The sequence below is a fragment of the Camelus ferus genome, chromosome 1, assembly GCF_009834535.1.
Source record: "Camelus ferus isolate YT-003-E chromosome 1, BCGSAC_Cfer_1.0, whole genome shotgun sequence".
Lineage (NCBI taxonomy): Eukaryota > Metazoa > Chordata > Mammalia > Artiodactyla > Camelidae > Camelus > Camelus ferus.
The window spans coordinates 62637198-62661023 of record NC_045696.1 but is presented as its reverse complement, the minus strand read 5'-3'; the positions used below and the strand labels follow the sequence as shown (position 1 = coordinate 62661023).

The following is a 23826-nucleotide window of genomic DNA, read 5'->3' as shown; positions in this document are numbered from 1 at the left end:
CTGTGTGTCTGCGTGGGACCCATGCGCAGGCAAGCACCTGTGAGCAGCACGACCAGCCAGCCAGCCAGCCTCGTGTGACCCCTCCAACAAGCCACAGAAGAAAAAACAAAATCAGAGCCAGCGTGTTTCACCAGCAAGGCCCCTTCATTCCTCTCTGCAGACTTGGTCTGAGCAGTGCTACTCCAAGGGGGACAGTCAGGGCAAAATACACAGGGTTACCTATTGCCCGCCCATGCCAGCCAGGCCCCTTCTACAGGGCTGCAGCGAGGGGCCCGGAGAGGAGAGGAGGCCAGGCTTTGGAAGCCTCGAGGGGCCGTGCGGGTATGAGAGGCCAGCACTCAGTCCTCACCATCAGAACGAGCGGGGACCAAGGCCCCGGAAACCAAGGGGTTGGGGGTGTTCAGAACTAGAACTCAGAGAAGTGGCCTGCCCTCAGCTCCTCGCTTCCTCCCCTGTCAATTAGGGATAGCAGCTGAGGTCCCTCTGAGAGGTCAGTCATCCATGGGCTTAGAAAACTGTACAGAACCTCACACGTGCAGGCTGAGACACTGGGGCCGGGGCGGGGGCACTTGACACAGGTTGGCTTTGTAAGGGTCACCTCTGGCCCACTAATTCCACCTGTGGGGAGCTAGCCTAAGGAAATAATCCCAATTAGAGAAAATATTCTTGATGCATGAGGATATTCACCACAGTGTAATTTATGATCATAGAGAAAAATAACAACTAGGTGCTGAGAACATGGAAATGATAAAGTGAACTAAGGTTCATCTACTCAATGGAACCATTCAAAGAATTTTCAAGGACTGTGATTACACAGAAAATGGTGATGAGTGACATTAACCGAAGAAGTCACAATACAGATTTACTTGTACCATTTCTTTCATTTCTGAGCTTAGATGAAGGTTCAATTTCATTTTCTGCTGTATAAAAAAAGACTCAAAATGCATTAAATATATAGTAAAACTCTGACTTTGCTTAAATCTTTAAAAAGCTATGTGCTGGGAAATATTAGAAGATAATCAGAGAATTATTTGGTCGTGATGTCTAAGTAGTAGTAAAGGGATACATTCATTTCTATTTTAACATAGTTTTCAGGGTTTTTTTTTTTTAATGAATGGTGTCACTTTTCAAATAGCAAAAGAGGTAAATATATTGTAAAGGTCGTGTGGGTACAGAAGGGTGACACTTAGGCTTCAGAAGGGAGAGGGCCGGAGAGAAATAACCTGAATTTTGGGGGCAAACACCAGACAGGACCTCCTGAGACAGAATTCAGGGGAACACATGCTTTTCTAAGCCAGCGTTCCTGGCAAGACCAAGGGTTTATGATCCAACCACGCCCATTCTCACTTTCCCGGAGAAAGAAGAACACTATGAAAGAAACAAAACAAACCAAAATAGCATGAATGCAGCAATTACACGAGAACAAAACCATCAACAAAGCACAAAACAATAGCAATTTATATGATTTAAAACAACAAACACAAAAAAGGCAGCAATAAAGAGCCATGACAAACGCAAGACAGCACTAGTGGTGCTGGAAAACAAAGCATCCTTCCAAAAGCTGCAGGAATTCCGAAAGCTTCTGGTGCTGCCCCAGTGCTGCGCAGCAGCCGGTCTGCACGGCAGGAGCCCCCAGACTCCATGGAACTGCAGCATCGCTCTTTCAATTTTATGATTGCCAAACCTTACGACTCCTAACAACACCCTTCTTAGGAAGCGGACTTCAGGCAGATGTAAAAATGAATCTCGAGCAGCGTATCATCATTCGCCTAAAGAACCCAACAAGAGAGTCCATGTCTGGGTCAGCCCATCCCAAACAGCTCCTCCCCCACCTCCTGACGCAGGCCCCTCAGAGCCCGTGGGCCACCTGGAGGGACACTCACAACCTGATCGCCTGCATGAACGTCAAAGCTCAGGCCAAAGCCTCTTCTCTGCAGACAAGGCCCGGGCGCAAGGCCAGGCTACAGGGCAGGGCAGTCAGGGAGACGGAGGGATGGCGGCCTGGGGTCCCTAAGTCCTGTCATCTGCACTGACTGCTCACTAACTGGTCCTCCCCAGTGCTGTGAAGCAGAAGTCCCTTCTCTGCCCTGACAATCCCGTCCCTCTGGGTGCCCCAAAGCATAACCTGGCCTAGAGTTTAGCATACGATGGGCAGAGACCTACCAGCTGAAGCACGGAGGAGAGAAAGGAAGGCCAGGGCCGCCCCCTCCCAGACCTCCTACCGTCCTTTGCCACCTTTTCTGTCACAGAACTTCATTCAAGGCCAATCGTGCATGCGGGACAACAGGACTGGTCTGGCCCTTAAGGCCCATCTAGTCGAGACATTTCAAAGTGCCAGCGTAACCACAAAACCTTTTGACCAAGTAGAATCCTGCTCCAAAGCCTGATCTACAGAGTGATCAGGGATTGCTAGGAGTGAGGTGAGGATGGGAGAGGAAGGGTAAGGGGAGAACCCCTCTTCCCTCCGCTCCCCGGAACTAGAGAAACCCACAAGGGGATTCCTGTAACCCTGGACTCTTCACAAGATCAGCCCCCTCGTTCCTGGGTGGGGAAATTGAGGCCGCAGCAAAGGCACCCGAGGCGGGCAGCAGAGCTGGGACTAGCACTCATGTGTGTCTCCTCCTCTAGAATCCAGGACAGCAGGAACCGCAGCCCCCTCCGGCCTGAGTACCCACACACCTGCCCAAGCCTGCCTGGAGAGACCACCCCTGCCCACCAGAAGGGACAGAAATAACTGCTGTTCACTCAGCTCCTCAGTCGGCTCTCACGTGTAACCCCCAGGACTGGTGGGGCAAATTGGGGAGCAGACAGAGCTGCACCTGGTTTCTGTGCACAATCACAAATGCCAGCTCTCCTCCCTGTGCCCTTTGGGTGAGCTCGCCCCTGCTCTCCTTCAGACCCCTGCTCACTGAAGCTCCCCGAGTCCTTGCCTCACAGCTATGAGAACATTCAGAAGCCTCCGTGGTGCAGGAACTCGCCCTGTGGAGGCAAGGTCCCAGCCAGAATGGATGGGCTAGATTCTCCTGTGGAATGACAACCTGCCAGCAGGAACCCAGCTTCAACCTCTAACTCCTGAATTCCTGCCTCGCCAGGTCCCTTCAAACAGCGATGCTCTGACTCCTCTTCCACTCCTTGCCCTGCAAGGCCCTTCCACCAAACAGCCTGGCCATCCCCTAGGCGGGCAGGTTCTGCCTGGTCTGGGAATTGCTGGAAACACAACTGCTTACAGTTTGGATAGCTGCTACCCCGAGATCCCGAACTCCCTTCCTCACCCCTAAAATGTTCAGGTTGTGGTTTACCTTGGCCAGAAACCAGGGGGCTTGGGCAATATTCAGGGCTCCAGAATCAATCAAGGACCATTTGGAGGAGAAGAATGCAGAAGCATGGGACACCACACAAATGAAACTCCCCTCCCCCAAGGCTTCTGGTCCAAGGATGACCTGCCGGCACTTCCACACAAGACCAGCTTATCACAGACCAGACAATCACAGCTCTTCTGCCTGGGAGGGACCAGAAAATACTTTAATTGCACATCAGAGTCTCAAAAGAAAAGTCCTATTCAGTCATAATTTGCATCTCTCACATCTAGATTTGATATTTCAAAGTCAGATAAGTAGAGGTTCAAACCGGAAAGAGCAGGATCACAGTTTGGGATGGAGGGTCACCTAGTTCAACCTGCCATTTTACAAATGAGTCCCAGAGAAGGATGTGTGCAAGGAGCAGAGTCAGGGCTGGAGCCCAGATGCTCTGATCCAGGGACGCCACACCACGTAACTCACACCATGTCCTCGTGAATGGGTCCCAGGGCCATGTCCTGGAGTCTCTGTGCAGGAAGCTCTGCACACAGGGCCTCAGCTGGCCTGCTCGCCCTCACCGTCTCCCATCCCCTCGTGTTAAAGTGCAGCTCTTCTCTCCGACATGGGGCACCAGCAGTACTGGAGCCAGGAAAATGGACGCAAAGTCACAACCAGGGGGCTATTGGCACACAGACCAGGTTACCTTTGGGCATGATCTGATGCATGGCGACCGAGAGAAAGAAGATGGAGTCGCTGTAGTAGGTCCCAGAGCCGGCACTGAAGTGCTTCTGCATGGCCTCCACGACGGGGAAGAGCCTGTCTGTCAGCACGCCGACGTCGTGGAAGACGACCTGCAGGAGGGCGTGGGAAGTGGCAAGAGTGAGCACACCCCACCGGGCACCCAGCACACGTGTGCCGCAGAAGGGACAGACACTGCCTCTCCAGGCCACATGAGCGGGGGGCCCCACGAGCATGGGACTTGGAATCCCTAAGAGCTAAGGAAATGGGGAAGCAGTGGGGAGTCAGTGGAGGCTGGCTATGGGGACGGGGATGCCGCAAGTGAGGGGGTGCAGGCAGGCATGTGGGGTGTAGTAGAAGGGGCAGGGGGAGCCAGGACAGGGAATGGGAGCAGTCCCTAGTCTTCCTTCTGCTTCTGAACTTCAAACCGGGCCACCCTGAAGTTGGCTCTAAGCCCAGTGACTGGAAACCAGGTTAAAGGGTCTGGTCCTGAAGTCAGGATGCTCAGCAAGTCTGGGAGGCCGGCAGCGCTGGCCCCAACATCGCCCAGAGGCTACTACACATGTTCCACAGGCTCCACCTCCCTCCTCCAACAGTGTGACAGTGACAGGGTCTGGCCACTAGAAAAGGGGACGCGGAAAATGCCTGGTGCTGCAGTAGACTCGTCCATTGACTCAACTAGCATCTCTGGAGTGTCTCAGACACTGTGAAGGTGCTGGGAGAGGTATAAGGAATAACGAGGCACCACTTTCCTTAAAATACTCAAGAGTCTAGAGATGTCACCAGCTGCTGAACAGAGCTCTGCAGTTTATGGAACACTCTCACATACACATAGATCCCCATGACAACCTGGGCTTCAGCAGGCAGACATCATGATTATGGCTCCAAATTACAAATGAGAAAGCGGGTGCTCAGAGAGGTTACAGTGCCCAAGGTCACATAGCTAATACGTGGCAGACTCAGAACTTGAACCCTGGTCTCTGACTCCAAGTCCCATGCTCCTTCCACTGTGCGTGCTTCCTCTTTCCTTCACAGCTACCAGTGGAGAGGAACAGCAGCACGACCAGCAATTAGAGGAGACAAGAGCCCCTAATGGGTTCCTTGCTTGACATTCCTCCAGGTTATAAGCCCATCCCACAAGGAGCCCCAGCCTTGTACAAGATACCAAATCGCCATGGCTCTGCTCACATACAGCTTGTAAGTTTTCCCTGTTATGTGCCCCACAACATCTAGCACACTCCACTGCACACAAGAGGCGCTCAATAATTGCACTCAGGCCGGAAGCCCTGATGTCCTTCCTCCGACCCTCACAAGAGACCTGCTGATGACCTTCCACCTACCCTTCCCTGGTGGCTACCAGGACAGGACGAGCCTGTGATGTGGCCACGTGCGATCAGCCACCACCACCCCAACTCCAGGGCCAAGAACCTGCCTGGACAGGGTGCCCACGGTGCAAGGGGGCCACGCGAAGCCCCTACACTGTCAGTGGCCCCACCTGCAGAAGTCCCAAAGCAGAGAGGCTCTGTTTTGTCACTTCCTCCCACCTTTCCCTCGATTCTGCCCAGGTCTCTCCCAGGCCCCACCCCACAGTGTCACCAACCAGCATGCACTCCCAGAGCTGGGGGTCCTCAGACGGCAGGAATCATCACCTCTTGGCCCTTCAGCGGCCAGCCGCCCTGTCTGCTCTTCCCTACCTTACATTCTGCTTTTGGCCAGAAACCCGTTTTTGTCTTAACCCACTTAAGTGTTTGCTTTTATTCTCAGATCCACTTAAATTTCTAAAACACTATTAAACTTAAAAAAAGAACTGTATATTGTGTTAGTCCTCATCATTCCTTAACTGTAACTCTTTAAATTTTTTTTATCTCTTCATAAAAGTCTTTTTACAATTTAACATTTCTCTTCTAATGTCCTATTTTCCTTTATCCTTTTTCTGACTGCTTTTTCTCTTTGACTTTTCCTTTTTTGTGACCTCTCAACCTGGGGTGGGGCATCCTGACCAGTTCTGCTGTTTCCCAGCACAGATACGAAATTACACCTTTCACCTCCTGCACCCCACATGCTTTGCTCACTGACATCCTGGCCGCACGGGCATCACAAACCCCACAGGCTTCCCCACCTCCTGCCTTGCCTCCCTCCAAGCCAGCCTCGGTTGTGTCCCTGGAGTAATTTTCCAAATATACAAATTCACTTCTCTCTCTCCTTGGCTTCAAAACGTCCAGTGGCTCCTCAGTGCCTTGGGTTACAGTCCAAATGCCCTGCAAGGCCCTGCACTTGTGGCTCTGGCTACCCCTCCGCCCTCCCCTCCCCTGGGGATTGAGCAGAGCTGAACCAGGCAGTCCCCACCCTGCCTGCCATGCCTTGGCGCCCTGCGTCCTTAGGTATTTGTACCTGCTCGTCACACCATCTGAAACCCCCTCTGCCAGGCCCCGTCTGCCTGGAAAACACCCATCCAGGCTTCCAACTTTGCTCAGACACCAACTCCAGCCTTCCTACAGTCTCCTACAGTTCGTCACGCCGTCCTGTGCCCCCTGTGTCACAAGGAGGGAGGCTCCACTTCCCCACCTGATTCCTCTGCAGGTCCTGTTACTGCCATCTGCTGGATGGGGCCCTCCAGGAGGGCAGAGGCTGTGACTGCTCTGTGTCCTGTGCCCAGCCCCAGGCCATTAGGATAGCCTCATTGAACTAAACAAACTGCATTTCGCACAAGTTACTAGACCTCTCTGAGCCTCAGCTTCTACGTGGATAACACAGGAATGATGACACCTGCCTCCCAGGTGGCTGTTAGGAGCACCTGGGAGAAGTAGATAAAATACCTAGCTCGGGGGTTATTCCTAAGTGTTAGCATCCTGCCCCCCACTCCCTCCTCGGTCCCCTGAATGCCCTCTGCTCACTGATCACAGATCACTCATGAGCTAGCTTTTCCCTCTGAGCCTCATTACATCTCCAAATGCTTCTGGAAGCTAGAATTTGACAAGAAGCTGGAAGCTGACAAGAGGGCTCTCAGAAATGAAAGCCTCTGCATTCATTAAAAAGAAAGAGAAAAAATGGATACGTATAACCACACACACACACTCAGAGCAGGGCCTGCCGCAGCCAAGCTGCAGAGCAGCGGCCAGCTTCTTCCCCTCCCCGGGCCCTCATCTCACCCCGAAGCTTCACAGGAGACAATTACATCCATCAGCATTAATAGATTTATGAGGACAAACTGTACTAGGTATGTTGTTCCAAGCCCTGTACCATGGCGCCCACTCTGATGAATATTTCATGTAATAAATCTACTTAGAGATAAATTAATACGTTCCATGGAATACACTTTCTGCAGCAAGAAGCAAACCACAGACGCTGCAAGGGTGAATCAAAACACCCCGGCCTGCCAGCGTCTACAACACGTGTGCAAACTGCAGTCTCCTGAGGGCAGGGTTGGAGACTGGCGCTCGCTGAAGCCCCCAGCCCAGCCCAGGGTTTAGTGCTTGGCAGAGGAAGCCAAGTAAGAGTGATGAAAAGAGAGAAAAAGAGAGGGAGGGGGCAGGGAACATGCCACCCCTCCCTCTGTAGCTCTCCCTTTGCAAATCTCCCACCTCAGGGGCTACAGGAAGGAGTACCACGTACCCTGGAAACCCAGGCCTTCAAGGTGACTCCCATATTGAGGGCAACTGACTGCTGAGGCAATCAAAAGAATGGTTTACACCAGTTTGACTATATATATTTTTTTAGGGATGAAGCTTAAAAAGCCAAACCATTATTTGTAACTTTTATTAATTATCTTCATATATTTTAAATTAAAAATTCCATTCATTATTATGTCCCCCCACCCACTTACAGAATGACTTCTTTTTCAGACCCTTCATGGGCATCCTTTTAAACATTAATGTCCTTATCAACCCCAGAGGCAAGTGGAGTCATTCAGAGCAGTTTTCCAGAACGTATCACCCTCCTCATCCATTTGAGATGTTCTAGACACAGCTCCTCATAAATTTGTGTAGGAGGTTGTCACTGGAAATGGTATCTATCCTAACCCACAAGAACCCACATTCATATCATTAAGGCAGTTGGTTTTCTCATCAGCCTATAATCAGACATTTGTAGCCACTTTAAAAGGCTCACATATCAATAGTCCACACTTAGTAATTACGAGATCAAAATCCCAGGAACAGTGGCTTTTACCTCCTTTTATCTGTAGTGAATTCTGTCAAGAAAATTCTAGCATTGTAAATTCAGGAATGACTGAAGCTGTTTCAGGCTAAGTGGTCGCGAGCTGTCCTTTGTTGTTCAAAATAACTGAGAGAGCACTGTGCACAATGACAGACTCGGAGGGCTCCTCTCTCTTGAAAAGGAGAGTGTGGGGATGCGGGGAGAGGGGAAGCCTGCCTCGTATCCACCAGGCACAGCACATTCTCGACACTTCCAGGCTGGGGAAGCCAAAGCACCCAGAACAGCAAAGCCTGGTGCCAGGCAGGGGCAGGCGTCTGGCCCCAGCTCGCTGGCACGGATAGGTCCGAACAGCCAGACCACTGCTCCAATAAACATCCACTGGGGACCTAAGCCACGCCAAACCTTAGCTAACTTGGTGGAGAAAACTCATTTATCACTTGGCATGCCCACTGGGAGTCAGCTCACACGATGCTCTTGGAGCCAAGAAGGGAGGTGGTGGGGCTGGCCCTGTGCACAGGGAGACACCGGTTTTCCAGGAAACACCCAGGCCTGCTTGAAAACAGCAGCTCCTCCAGCCGCAGACCAGTGCCTTGGGACGGCCACATGGCGTCCCTGCGCTCAACCAGAGGCTGTCTCCGGGAGAGCTGTGGGAGAGAAGAGTGACAGCACAAGGCTCTGGGAAGCCTACACAGATCGAACCCCCCAGGTGCACCCCACCATGTGTCGGAATCCACGTACCACAGGAACAGCAAACAGGTCTCTGCTTTTCCCAAGGGGCTGCCTGGAGCCCTGGGTAGGACAACATCTGGACTCGGCAAGAAAGTGCCCGTGGCAACGTCCACCCGCGGGCTGGCTCACTCGCCCCATGAAGTCATCACCCCACTCTGTGGACACCAGCTCTGGCTGGAATCACACCTGTGCTGGGCAGTCGGGACCTCCAGAGAGGCAAGGCCAGGCTGGCGTGGGCAGGTCTGGGTTCAGATGCTAAGTCACCACTTCATCACCTGGCAACCCTGGTCAATAAACTACATCGCCTATATAATGGGAAAAATCAAGGTGCCTGTCTCACAGGATTTTATGAGGAATGTAGCAGGAGCTCAACAAAGGACAGTTAACATCATCACCCCCTCCCAATATAGCCAGAATGCCTTTCCCATGCAAGAATACCTAGATTTGATAAAAGAATATGTCCTGTAATAAACACCCCAAGATACAGTAAGGCCATAATCGGAGCTGCCTGGCTCTGACTAGGAGGGGACCCAGTACGCCCCACCACAGGCTAGTCAGGCCCCACAAATGCATTCCTCATTTGTGTGATCTCCGTCATTGATTCCAACAAGAGCTGTAGGAAAAGTGATTTCCTGGAAAAGGGGTTTGTTTTCTCATTGACATGTACTATGAATGTGAAGGCCTATTTTTATGACAGAAAGATAGATCTGCCAACAGACTGGCAGTCTTTCAATCCCCCAAACACACGTTCACCTCAGGGCCTTTGCACCAGCGGCTCCCTCTGTTCAAAACACTCTCCCCCAGAATCGTCACATGCCTGGATCTTTCTAGCCCTTCAGGTGCCAGTTCAAATGTCACCCCCTGTGATCTTCCCTGATGAAAAAAGTAGCTACTCCCCCCAGTCCTGGCTATGCAATTACCAGATTTATTTTCTCCATAGCATTTATCACCACCTGATATTAAGTGTTTAATCTTAAGTCATTTAATGCCTGTCTCTCTGCAGGCCCCAACCAGCCTGTGAGGCAGCACAAAGGGGGCACCTTGTCTTCCTTGCTCACTGCCATGCACCCAGCTCTTGGCAAAGCGCTTCAGGTGCAGTAGAAGCTGAGCAAATGCTTGCTGTCGGAAAGAACGAGCACAAGAATGAGCTATGAAGATAAAAGCACCCAGAGAGGAGCATGTGACGTGACAACCTGCCCCAGCACACAGAGCGGTGTCCCTGCAGGACCTGAGACCTCAGAGGCTCCTTCCTCACCCCAGCACCTCCCCGGGGTGAGGCATGTGCTTCCCCACCGCCATCCTGGCCCTTCCTCAAAGGAGAGGAATGTCTTCCACGTGGGCCTTACTCTACACTTCAGGAATATGGGTCTTCTGCTCACCCTTAACCTGCTTGTTAGAATGTTCCCCCGGGGCTGGGCCGCAACGTCTCACCTTGTCAGAAGGAGAGCTGTTGCCGAGGACATTTTGTACCCAACCTGCAAGCTGCTTCAGAATAACAATGCCCTATTTTTACATTTTACGTCAGAAATGATATCAAAGGTACCTCCTTAAATGAAGTTTTCCTGGACTAAGGAAATACAGACAGATGTCCGATCGAAAGACAGGTGGAGCAACAGACAGGTATATTGATCCCTCTTTTTTTAAAATCACTATCAAGTCCTAAAAACACCATCAGTTACCAGCAGCTGCATGCTGTCCCCCTCCAATAACTTTAGCCCCCTTTGAAAACAAAGATCTCCCAGTGTAAGTGAAAAATGCTGCGAATTCGTTGGTTTTAAATGAAAAGACTAAAAATTATAACTGATGTGCAGTTTTATGAGGAAAGAAAAATATAAACCTGCAGGTTGCCCCTCTCTGCAAGTGACTTATCTTGTTCTTTATCCTCTGCAAGATGTCCTAGATATGATTTGATCTTGTCAGGCAGAACCACAAAGCAGCTGAAGAGGAAAAAAGAAGCCTGCCCATCTAATTCCAAAGTAATTTCCAACCCCATTCTCGTGACCCAGTTTACCAGCAGCTCAAAAGCTACAGCCCCTCCCATCATCCTCACAACAGAACGTCCCTGTGCAGGCCATGCCCCCATGTCTACCTCACACTGTGCCACAGTCGTGCCCAGATAAGGGGACGTGCAGTTAACGTGCTGGGACCCCTACAAGACTCACAGTATTTCAGCAGAGGTGGGATGCATTCTAGTTCTCCAAAACCTCAATATGACTGGGACTAGGACCAGGAGGACACAGAACATAAGAGGGACAGGCCTGGCACCTGTGGGTGACTAAGGGCCGAACAACCTCAACAGGGGGCGTGTGTCCGGCAAGTGTCCCACAAGCCTGCGAGCTCCAGTCACTCGGCCAGGAGCGGGGTCTGGATCTGAGGTTCCCCACCCTCAGTGTGTGCAGGCCTTTGCCAGGGGTTCAGGTAAAAATACAGACTCCTGGGTCCTGACCCCAGACATTGAGTCAGAGTCTGGGGTGAGGCTCAGGACTCCTCATTAAAAAGCCACCCCATGTGTTTCTCCTGCACGTGGGCCCCCAGACTCATTGAGAAGGGGGGTGACAGAAGGCCCCACTTGACTCAGTGCCAGTCAGACTGCCTCAGCTCTGGGTCCCACACTGCAGCAGGGCCTCGGGCAACCCCCAGAGCGAGTCCAAAGTCAAAGGAGACGACAAGGTGCAAAAGGTGAGCAGTAGAGGAAGGAGCTGCGGGTGTTGGCCCATGGGCGAGGGGCGGGGGAGGGGACCACACAATCTCACACAGGAGCAGGTGGTTCTCTCCATCTCCTCCCTCTGCCCCCACTCAGGAGGCCACCATGTTTCATTTTCCTGCCTGTAACGGAGAGAGGATAAGTGGCAACGAGAAATCCTTTTCCCTCTGAGACGTCAATTCTTTGCTGACTCAGGAGCCCCGAACAAGGAATCAAGGAAGAGCAGGCCCTCGTGTCTGGAGGAGAGGAGGCCACGGGCTCGGGAACTGGGCCCGGAGCCCTCTTTGTGCCCGTCGGCTGCACCAACTTTGTGTCCCCCTTGCCCTGTCCTCGTCCTCCTCACCTCCAGGAGTGGGAGTGTCTTGGGCAAGCAGGTAAAGAGATGAAGACCTTGCCAGCACAGCAAGGTAGAGAAATCATACGTAGAAGAATAAGCAAGACAAAGGCTGGTCCGTCTTGTAGGAGCTCCGCTCTGAGAACTGCAAACACCTGGGCCCTCCAGGTGAATTTCTAGGATGACCAACAGGAACTATGGCAAATCACTGGCACAGAGCATGCCCTTGGAGGGTGAGGAGGGACCCGAAGAAAGACAAACACGCTGAGAAGAGTGGAGAGAGACAAAGAAATGGGCCCAGACACCCCCACCCCAGGGCTGAACAGGAATGAACCACAAAGATCTGTGCCACCTTCCGGAGCCTGCATGTGTCCGTGACCAGCTAATGGTGCCACCACAGGGCCACGGGCCCTTCCAGGTATTCATAACACAGCTGTTGGGTTCCAGGAGCATAAATCTACCATCTCCACAGCGCACTCCACCCAAGGCCCGCGGCCCCACGGCCAGCACCGCCCCCTGCTGCCCCGCCTCCGGCTCCCAGCGCCCAGCCCTCTGTGCTGAGCTGTCATTCTTCAAAACAAGTGCTCCAGTCACCCCCGACCTTCCCCAGCACTCACTCAGGAGTCCATTTAGTGATCTCAAATAATCTGTACATAGTGGGTATAATCAATCGTTAATTTACCTCTTTTATAAAATAATGAGGTTCTGGTTGTTTACATTTCATACTGAATTTTCCTGACAGTAGGAGCCAGTTTTCTGCAAAATAATGTTTTCCACTGCAAAAGATAAGAAAAGGTATGAGATGAAGGAAAGCAAGGAGAGGGGAAGAGGTGGGAGGGGAGCACTGACCCTGCAGTATCAGGACTTCCCTGTGAGCCTTAGGGTGCGGGTCCCAGACCCCTGACCCACCAAGAAGCCGCGCGGCTGCGGGTCTGTCAGGGCTTCTTCACCACGTTTCTTGACTTGTTCTTTTCTGTGTGGTCATCTCCCACGGCCAAGGACCTCCCGGAGAACACTGCAGTTTTACACAAGTGACACCCACAAGGACGCATGTAGCCAGCTTCTGCTTCCATTGGCGCAGGCAGGAAGGTGGCCTCAGCCAGGCCTCCCACAGCCCCTCCTCCATCCACACTAACCCCTTCCCCTCCTGGCTCTCAGGGACAGGGATGCAGCAGGCGCCCAGGCAGGGAACCCATGGCCCCAGCTCACCCCGCTGAGCTCAGACCGGCTGGACTCCAGGACAGTGCCACCTGCACTCCTACATTTCCTGAAACCCCTCGTCCAGTGCGCCCGAGATGGGGTACACACCTCCGGATGGGTACAGAAGGGACTTCTAAGAGGCACACAGACCAACCACTTTAGTTTGATACTCATGGACTTCTTTTGAAATGTAAAACAGTAGAAAAATTAGTAAAAACATTTTAGAACTATGATTTCAAAGATATTCCCTAAGGAGAGGCTAAGAGGGGAGAAAAAAAGGTGAGTCAGTTTAACATATGAATGAAGCAGCCAAAGCCGCAGGCAGCTCCAGGATACTGGCAAAAACCGTGAAGGAAACGGTCAATGGCTGGACGCTGGGGACACCGCTCGCGTCTATTGCCTCCTCTGAGGCTGAGACGATGTGTTTAAAATGCAGAGCATAGCACCGGAAGCCAGCAGGTGTCCACAGGCTGAGTCCCTGCCTTCCCCAAGGTCACACGTGCTGACGTCAGGACTAGATCTCCTGACTCCCCGTCTGCAGCCTGGCTGCTAACTCCTGCCTGTAACTTCAAGCCAGGACAGTCCCCCCAGCCACGTCCCACTCCCAGCACTGCTCTGAGCCCTGCACACCAGGCACTGGCGCCTGCTCGTGGCAGGACCACAAAGAAACGAAATGTAGGTCAGGCAGCAACGTGCACAACCATGAGCTCACGATCCTCGCCCACACCGGGCCCTTTACGCAGGAGGTGTCCACGGTCCCTTGCAGAGGTGGAGCTGCCGGTGCCAGGTGACATGTGGATGGCCGAGGCCCAGCCTTGAGCCCAGGCCTGACTGCAGCACACAGACAACCTCCATGGACTGCCTCTGCTAGACTTTTCCTATTGTGTACCCTCGCCAAGGGGCAGAGCCCCGCCGAGTGTGCACTACAACCCCAGTTCCATCAAAGAGGTACATGTTTACAGCCTCTTGAGGCCAGAGGCCCATATCTGAACAAACTCCAGAGCAGAAAACCCTTCTCCGGGAGGGGCCCAGCATCCCCCCACTTCTCCCCAGCCCCCGATCTTCCACCTGCTCAGGCCAGTATCCTCCCTCCCCTGGGCCAGGATGCGGGCCTCCTGATGGGGCTCCCCATCATTCAGTCCTTCACACAGCAGCCAGGGAGACCCCTCTCTGCTCGACACCCAGAAGTGGCCCTTCCCAACACTCCATCAAAACCAAGACCCTCACTGGGACTGGCCCAGACCTGCCCTCCTCCCTCTAGGCCTGCCATCTTCCCTCCACAGCCCCTCTGCTGCTCCTCAAACATGCCAGGCACCCACCACCCATCCTGCCACCCAAATGCTCTTCCTCAGGAGCTGCCTGGCCAGGTCCTCTGCTCCTCAAGGCCTCTGCTCCAACCCCACCTTCTCAGTGTAGTGGCCCCTGTCCACCCAACTAAGGACCAAGCCCGCCCCACACCCCACCTCTCATCCTACTGACATCCTAACTTACCTCCAAGGATGAGGTACAATGCACTCTTCGCTTCTCAAGGAACAGCAAAGAGATGGAATGAACCCTAACCCTCTTTGAGTCCCTACCTCATGGTGTCACAGGCAGCAGACAAGTGTTACTGGCTCATTTACTCCTCTCCCTGCCAGAAGCCAAGCTCCACCAGGACAGGAGTTCCGACCACTCCTCTGTTCACGGATACACCCAATGCAGTCTCAATGTCCAGGACAGTGAGGGCACCTCTCAGGCACACAGTAACTATTGGCTCCTTGAAGGTTTCAAGCAGCAATACCGCATGGGCTCCCCCGGCCTTAGAAAGAAAGCAGTGCTCCTTTGCCTCTGGCTTTCATGAGCGGCTCTTGGCTTCCCCTCCTTCAGCATTAATCTGTGTTGGCCTTAAGCCTCTGGGATCTGAGGCCCTTCCCTCCTGCTGTAGAGGAGCACAGATCACGCCACTGAGGGGACAGCCAGGTCCCTGGGCAGCGCCAGGCCTCTGCTTCCCTGCAAGGTAGCCTCCCAGCCTCCACCCCAACCTGCCAGCTGCCCGAGGCTCAGGCCTAGCAGCCGTGGCTAGGAAAGGGGAGACCCTCTTGCTAACTGCAAAAGCCAAAGTGGGTGAGCAGCATGGGCAGAGCCAAGAGGCTGTACAAGTCACTGATTCAACCCTTCAAGTGTCAGGGAGGGAAAGTGAGGCCCAGCAAGGGGGCGGGGCTCTCCCACGGCCAGTCCCTAGGGGAGCCAGCCCCCAAGCCAGGCCCCGTGCCTCCCACACAAAGGCACCCCACCTGCAGCTGGTGGCACCCTCCTCTCTGCCCTCATCTACAGAGATCCAGAAAACGCTGGGGAAGACTGGTCCAAGTCTCGGCATGATCAGAAAGCTCACAGTGGCACTAGGAAACTGCTCGAGCCTGTCCTCAGAGCTTCCCTCCTTTTCCAATTCCCAAAGCTGCCCCCAAGTTTCCACCTCCTGTCACAGAGGCAGCTGGACTCACACCAAGAAAAAGGAGCCTACACCAAGTGCTCAGAAGAACGCAGGATGGACAGGGGCCCCACGGCACTGGGGAGGAGCTCAGCAGGATCTCGGAAAGGTCCACAGACCCTCGGACCAGGAAGGGCCCGTCCAGGTCGTCCAGGTGTGGAGTCCGGAGAAACCCAAGCCTGTACGTGTATGCAGATGTGCACCTCAGGCTCACTGCAGCAGTCTGCAGTGACCAAAAAGTGGGGCAGCCCAGCCACCCCTCAGAGAAAAAATGGATAAACGGAGGTCTCCCCGTAACGAAATCCCAAAGGACAGTTAAAATGACCAAACAAGACCTGCATGTAACAACACAGATAAATGTCAGAACTATAATGTCAGGTGCAAAAAGAAATATCAAAAGGATGTATAATGAGAGCATTTATATAACTGTTTAAGGTCTACAAAGCAATGAAGTATATTTTTATATAGGTATAGATCCGTGTGTGTACATGAACACATATACATGTGGTAAAAGCACAAATTCTACAAAGAACACCACCTCCCTGTGTGGGACAGTGAACACTTCTGGGGCCAGGGAGCGAGGGGACAAGAAATAAGGGTGGACTTTAGCTGTATCTGTAATAATTCATTTCCTTAAAAAAAGAATCTAAGCAAATAGAACCAAATGTTCACCCTTATTTAACCTATACTGTAGGAAAACAGGTACCTATGACATTTTTTCTGAATTTTTCTATATTTTGATGCTTCATAATTTAATGTATAAAAATACTAGAAAAAATTTTATTGAAATATAGTTGATTTACCATATTGTTACTTTCAGATGTACAGCAAAATGATTCAGTTATATTTTTTACAGATTATTTTCCACTACAGGTTATTACAAGATACTGAATATAGTTCTCTGTATTATACAGTAAATCCTTGTTGCTTAAAAAATTTTTTTCAATAAAATATTACCTAAGAGGCGAGAAAGCAAGGCTGTGCAGCGTGAATCCGCAGGCAAGCCCTTAATTAAAGACGCAGCGTGAACGTGAGGAGCAGCGCTGCTGAGTCCTGAGTTTCTCACATTCATTTGCAGACATAGGACCATTTAGGACTGTAAAGTGTTCCTTGCGAAGAGTCATGGAAGGGTTCCTGGGAACAATACAAAAGAAGGGGAAAAAAAAAAACATACAGAGATGTCCTCTGTGGTGTTACTTACAGTGGGAAAAAAATCAGACTTACAGAATGGCTTACAAAAGAAATAGACAATAACTTACTCTACAGCCATACAAACAATAAGCGCAAGATGAGACGGAAAGACGGGAAGGTATCTACAAGCTGCAGCACCACGTGCAGGTCCCACGAGAAGTGAAATGAGCAGAGAGCCCATCCCCCAGCTACACCAGAAGTACCCGGCCCATGGACAAGGCTCACGGGGACCCAGACAAACGGAGACAGTTCTTCCACCTAGAGTTTTATTGTCTGTGTGGAAGCTGGTCACGAAGGGCTCTCAGTGGGGTCCTGCCACTGCTCTGGCCCGCCCGCCCACCTTTCTCTAAGCACTTTCTCCCCACACCCACCCCAAGGCCCAGGACTCCGCCTCCTCGGAGCTGAATACACTCATGGGGCAGCAAGAACTCCCTTTCGTTTTTCCAGGCTCTAACAAATCTCACAGAGATTTCCACGAATCAGTCCCGGATGCTGTGCATGTCACGGAACAGGGCTCGAAGTCAACAGCTCCAGAAATCAGGCAGTTGAAACAGCAAGCTCAGATTTCATCTTCCAGAGCCAGGGACCCAAGACAGAACTCTCCCCTTAAGTAAAGAGGAATGTTTTCATTTTGCTTCTGCTCTCAAAGTCTTGCAACCGTGAGAGAGCGGTATCAGTGAGTAACTTCAGTTGCTCCGTTTCTGATCAAAGCAAAAGCTGCTCAGGGAGTCCGAAGACCAGGCAAGTAAACGCAACCAACTTCCAAAACGTCTTACTCCCTCTGCAAACACTGCTCATCATACTCCGTGAACTATTTAACAGTCCAGTCTTCACTGAGGAAGGCAGTCACTAGCCAGGTAGGGTTTTAGACTAGAACACACAGAAGAAATGAGGCTCTCAGACAAGCTCCCACCAGGGAGCCCCTTCCACTGCAGACTGCAGGTGACCAGTGTCCCCGAGGCTGGGCAGCATGTAGCTGGGCACCCCATTCCCAATCCATCACCCACTCCTGGCTGAGTGAGCCACAGGCACAGCCGGACCCTGAATGGGGGGTGATCAGGGACCCAAGACTTTGGCCATGACTCAGACGTCAGCAGCACCCCATCCCTGGGGACCCAGGACCAAAGTCCAACCCTACACTGACCACAGTTAAACTCACCTTAAAACAGATCTTCAGCAGCCGGAATCACAAGCATCTCACCCGGCCCACCTCCCTCCAGGGGTACTCCCATATCATGGTCTCCACCCCCCAAGCTAGTCTCCTGAGCAGAAGGCTTGTTCCTTCCCTGCTGTGAGAGAGCTGGGACCACTGGATGTAATGCTGCTCAGCCCCTGGCCCTCAGGGCTGTCATCCTCTCACTCTTACTCGGTACATACACCCAGTGTAATGAAGCATGTAGGCCAGGTGACCTCTGTGCCAAACTTGCTCTTTTATTTTATGAGACAAAGCTGAGCATCCACTCAGCCTGCTCACAAAGCCCAGGCTGGGGTGTGGCCACCTGCACCAGGATCTGACCTGTGATAAGCAGGCGCAGACCAGGACGGCCTTCGTGGAGGGGGCGGGGGCCGCCTGCCTCATGTCCAAAGCAGACCCCTGGGATGTGCTGGGCACAAGCTGGTCCTTCAGACACATTAATTCACTTAATTTCATCCAGCATTTTGAGGTGGATGATATTGTGCCCTTTGGGCAGATGAGGAAGGAGATCAGGAAAAACAAACAACTACCCGCAGCCTCCCGGAGGGTACGGTGGGCCTGGAACCTGACCAGGCCCATCTGGAGCGACGGTGGGCTCCGTGGAGAAGCACCTGCCCGCCCTTACGCTAGGCTCTTCAGGAGAAACAGCCACACAGACCCTGCCCCCCAGGCCTCCCGTCTGGCAGCTTCACCAGCACTGCAGTCAGAGCAGTGATACCGGGAGCATCAGAAAGACTGACACAGGCAACAGGTCTTCAGAGAGACTGGACGCTCCAGTGGGGCGAGTTACACGGTAAGTTAGAAACAGGTGTCTGGAGCATCAACTGTGTGTCATGTGTATCAGCTCACATAACGGGGAGCCCACTCCTCGGCACCCAGAGATCCCTGTAACAGGCATGGCAGGACTGGGCTGGATGGGGTGCAGACCCAGGTGGGAGACCGCAGCAGGATTCCTTACACCCCCGCCACACGCACACGCTCAACCCCAGCGAGGCCCCCGTGGGCTGAGCCGGGCCCGGCAGAGGGACAGTGGGAGCCTTCGGAAGGCTCTGGGGCCTGCACCTGAGCCCGTCAGCTCGATTCTGGAGCAGCTGCTCAGCAGGGCGTGAAGCCAAGCTGTTCAATGTCCACAACACACAGGCGACCGCAGGGCAGTCACAGGTGGGAGAGACCAGAAAAACACGTCAGGCTAGGGACAAACACAGAAGACAAACAGGCGCACAGAGATCAGCATAGCCTGGAACTGGCTTCAGAACAAACTAAACGGACAGCAGGCAGGGAGGCAGTGTGGGCAGGAGACCTGGTCCCAGACCCCTGTCCTCTGACTGGCTGTGTGGCCTTGGGCAAGTCGCTCAGCCTTTCTGGGCCCATTTCCTCACAGGTAACTTGAGGGGACAAGACTACACAGCCTTTCCTCTTTCCTCTAGCCCTGACCTCCTGTGACCTGCTGCCACAAGAGGGAAGTGGGGCTCCAAGCAACATGGTCCCCTAAGAGCCCATTTCCTCAACAGCTGCGCCCAGCTGGTTCTCAGGGCAAAAGCTGAAGGAGGAATGAGATCCACCTGATCTTCTCACACCCCCCGGGGTGTCCCCCTGCTCTTCTCACATCCCCCGAGGGCCCCTCGACCTGCTGACAAGGGGGAGGACATGTGTGTAAGGTTCCAGCGAGCAGCAGGCACCGGGGCGCCGGAGGAACACTCCACGTTTGGAGGGCCTAGAACCACCACCAAAATAAACAGCCATCACAGGCATCAGGGCACAGGGCCCGCGGGTCTGAAACAACCCCGCTCCACCACCTCGGGGTTATACGGCTCTGAGCAAGCTCCAAACCTGCTCTGGGCTCGGGGTCCTCAGCTGGGAAGCCTCTTCCTCGGAGACAGTACCTCCCTCCTCAGAACTGCTTGCTCTGAGGGTAAATGGGAGAGCGAGGTGGGGTCTAGCAGGGCGCCTGCCGCTGAAATGGCGGCAGCTGTGTCCTCCCTGATGCTGATGGGGAACATCTGAGGGGACCTCCACACACCTCGCCCTCATCCCGAGGTGCCGCCCGGCTTGGGGCAGAGGCCGAGGAATGAAGCCATGTTTCCCAGAGGGGGAAGCAGGAGTCGGCAAGGAGGGCTTGGGAAGCCAGCCCAGAATGAGGTGAATGATGGCTTCAAGACCCCCACCCCCCGTCTCCTACCTTCCCAATCGGGAGAAGCCTGGAAAGGACACGTGTTTTACAACTTCCCACGCCCAGTCTCAACATGCCAGTAAGAGAACTATGGAGCTGTAATGCCCCTGAGCATCTCACAGCCGAGGCACTGAGGCTCAGAGACACTGAAAATCCCCACCGGTGGAAGCCAGGGTCAGGGAGGGCCCTAGAAACCATGAGCACGGCACCTGGGCAGGACTGTCCACCGTCCTTCCGCTGAGAGTGAGCCAGGGCTGGGCTGCTTCCCGGAGAGGCTGACTAGCAGCCCCACGCTGCTCACTAGCTGGGGGCTCCAGGCAGATCAAGCAGCCCCACCCTCCCTACTTGTTAAGGAGGGAAGTGAAGCCCCTCCCACCTCCCTCAGACCAGCATCAGGATCTCTGCGTAGCAGTACCCGGGGGACAGCTCTGAAACCAGGAACAAGTCTCCAACACACACCTGGGTCTTCCCGGCTGGTCTCAGGTTGGATGACTTCTTCTCTGGAGGATCAGTGTTAAAAGGTGCAAGGAAGGCTTCTTAAATCAAGAGGCCTCCCCAGACGGCAAGGGCTCCCAGTGCTGCCGCCACTTCTTAACATGTGAGAGCACGGCGCTCACAGAACATCTGAAGGCGTGGGCGCTCGGCAGCCCGGCCCACATTTAGACTTCACTGCCCACCTGTGCCTGCTCAGCCAGCTCGTGCCGGGTCCCACTCCACGCAGGGCCCTGTGCTACACTATGTCCTGGACACAGAAGGAAATGAGACAGCCCTGCCCCCAGGAGCTCCCAGACGCGGCAACTGCAGCACAGCGGGACTCAGGAGAGAAGGGCTAACCCAGGTAGGGCAGGCAGGCATGACTCCCCCACATAACTGGCACCCACCTGAGTTTAATCTTGAAGGGTGAAAAGAGTTTGCCAGGTAAAAAGGCAAGGATGGGTGTTCCAGGAGAGGAAGCACCTGAGCAAAGTCCCTGAGGCGTGAAGAGGCTCCCACAGCTCCGGCAGCTCAGTGAGCAGCTCCGAGATGGCGGGGCTCCCTCTGCCTGTCCCGGAGCACTGACGGCCCAGGCTGTCTGACCGCAGCCCACCAGCCAGTGCCCCCTCCCTCCTGCAGCGCCCCTCCCCCCATCTTCTAGTCATGACTCTCCTGCCGGGTATGGGAGACAAGGTCTGTTGCCCCAGCTGCCTCTGCAAGATTGGGAAGGCTGCATCCTACACCAACGTTCAATGGGCACACATCCCCAAAGCTCCCTGACTCCCACAGAAAGCCCCTCCGTCCTCCCAAAGGTGCCCCAGGCACACCTGAAATCCCCTGCTGTGTCCTCCTGCCCCCCACACAGGGGTGGCCGGGGGCGCCCAGAGCAAGGCTCACGCTCTGCCTGCTCCTGTGCAGCTTATCAAGCAAGGACTAGCCCCCCCGTCCACTTGCCAGAGCTGACGAAGCCCCTCCAGAACCCCTCAGTGACTGGGACTCAAGAAGCCTGACCCTCTGGGCAGGTCTCACGGAGCCCACATCCTGACTGGTAAGAACAGGGACGCCTCACAGCAGATGGTGGGGCATGAACCACAGAGGGTGAGGGCCGAGGCCCCCCTCACAGAGGGGTGGGAACAGGGGAAAGGAGCAAGGTCCGGGGGATGTGGCCCTCCCTGCAGCCTGGCTCTTCAAAATCACGTAGGGCTTAGACTTGGCTGAATTCCCAAAAAGGTTACAAACATTAGCTGTGTGCGGTCCGACCAAGAAAACAAACACCATTAAGAGGTAAACAAAACATGAAACAGGTTCACGGTTTACAAAAAACAAGTCTGAACTGGCCCTTCTGGAAACTTCCAGAATTAGAACATCTAGCCAGGAAAATTCACAGAGAAGACGCAGCAGGATCACCCGTGCTGCCCACACAAGACTGCAAAGCACGGACCGGCTTCAGCGCCCTGACAGGGAAGAGCAGCACCTGCTCCAGAGCCCAGGCCACAGCGAGCGGGCGTCTCTGAGCCTCTGCCCAGAACCGGGCACGAGCAAGGCACAGGGGGGAGGGGGAGGGGGAGATACGGCCTCTTCCTCCAGCAGGAGAGAGGAAGCCTGGACACAGTGGGCAGCAAACCAGGCCACGGCACCGGGGCTTTCAGACAGAGGCAAACGGCGCACCGTTAAGGGAAACGAGGGGCCGGGGGAGGGTCGGAGAGGGACAGAACACTGCATCTGGGGGAGTGAGGAAGGCTTGGAACATCACGAGGGCACCCTGTGCTATGCTCTGAATGGTTGTGCCCCTCCAGGTTCAGACGTTGTCACCCAGGAGGTGGGGCCTTCGAGAGGTGCTTAGTCATGAGGGTAGAGCCCTCGAGTGGGATTAGTTCTGTTATAAATGAGGTTCCTGAAGTCTCCCTAACCCTTCCACCCCACGAGGACACAGTGAGAAGTTGGCCATCTGCAGTCTGGAAGAGGGCCTTTGGCAGAACCCAGCCACTCTGGCACCCACCCTTGGACTTCCAGCCTCCAGAACCGAGAAATGCTATTGTTCATAAGCCACTCAGTCTGTGGTATGTGGTAACAGCCCGAACAGACTGAGACACCCTGAAATACACCTAGGCAGAAAACTTTTTCAAGCTGGTTCCACTGCCCTCCAATTGGATCCACAGGCATCACCCCTGCTAAAATGCTGCCCATACCTACTCAGGTCCCGTTAGCAGCAGCCACCACTGATTTGCCACCTGTCATGTGCCGGGGCCCTGGTGTGGCCTCACTTTTGTCTCACAGCCACCCTGGTAAAGTCATGAATGAGGGATCAGAGGTGTTACACCTAGGGCCACACTGTTTCCAAATGTCACTGATGGTGTTTGAGCCCAGGTCTGGGGAGCCAAGCCATGTGCTCCTGCCCTGGGGCCTCTCCTTTGGCAGGCCCAGGACAGACTCTGCTGGTGGCAGGAAGGATGGTGACCCCAGCAAGGACAGGAAGAGGAGGCGCCGCGGGAGAACTGTGTGCGCCCAGGCCACCAAACCAGTGCAGGGCAACAGAGGCCAGCCTCCCGGACACAAGGTCCCACCAGCAGGAGGATCACTTAATCAGGGCTGCTTAGCAGTAATTACCCCGATAAATAAAACAAATGGCTTTAATTTAAAAGACATTAACAGCAGGCTTTGTGACAGGGCCTGGCTCAGCTGCTCAGAACAGGCACCTGAAACAGGGCTGGGAGCACACAGAGCTGCTCTGGGGTCCAGGCCTGACCACCCAGACTGGCCCTCCTGACCAACCCTGAGCAACCCACTGGCCAGTGTGAGTGGCCCCAAGGCCAAAGGCAAGAGCCCTGGACCGGGAACCTGCTAGGTACCGTGAGAGCCTGCGGACTGCAGGAGGGGCACAAGGCCTCCCTTTGAGCATCTCCAGCCAAGGACAGACTAGGGAAGCTGCCACTGACCACTGTGATGTGACCATGAGGTAGGGTGAAGCCCATTCAACAGCTGAGGATGTGAAGGCTCCAGGTAGTTAGGCGACAAGGCTATAGTCACGACACGGCCTGCCAGGACTAGCATCCAGGTCACCGCACCCTCGCCACGATGCCTGCCTCCCACCCAACTTCCCACCAAGAGCCAGGATATGTGGGGTCGCGGAGAAATCCTGACACTCTGGAGAGCTGGTGTGGGTGAGAGGGGCT

The 23826-nt window shown here is 53.8% G+C and overlaps 1 protein-coding gene across 1 annotated transcript in view; it reads right to left on the bottom strand.

Annotated features, from left to right (window-relative positions):
* Window positions 1-23826, bottom strand: part of XXYLT1 (xyloside xylosyltransferase 1) — a 161966-nt gene that overhangs the window by 128313 nt on the left and 9827 nt on the right. The window contains exon 2 of the mRNA XM_032481664.1: window positions 4000-4147. Within this exon, the coding sequence (XP_032337555.1) occupies window positions 4000-4147 (148 nt within the window). The remainder of the gene's footprint in view (window positions 1-3999; window positions 4148-23826) is intronic.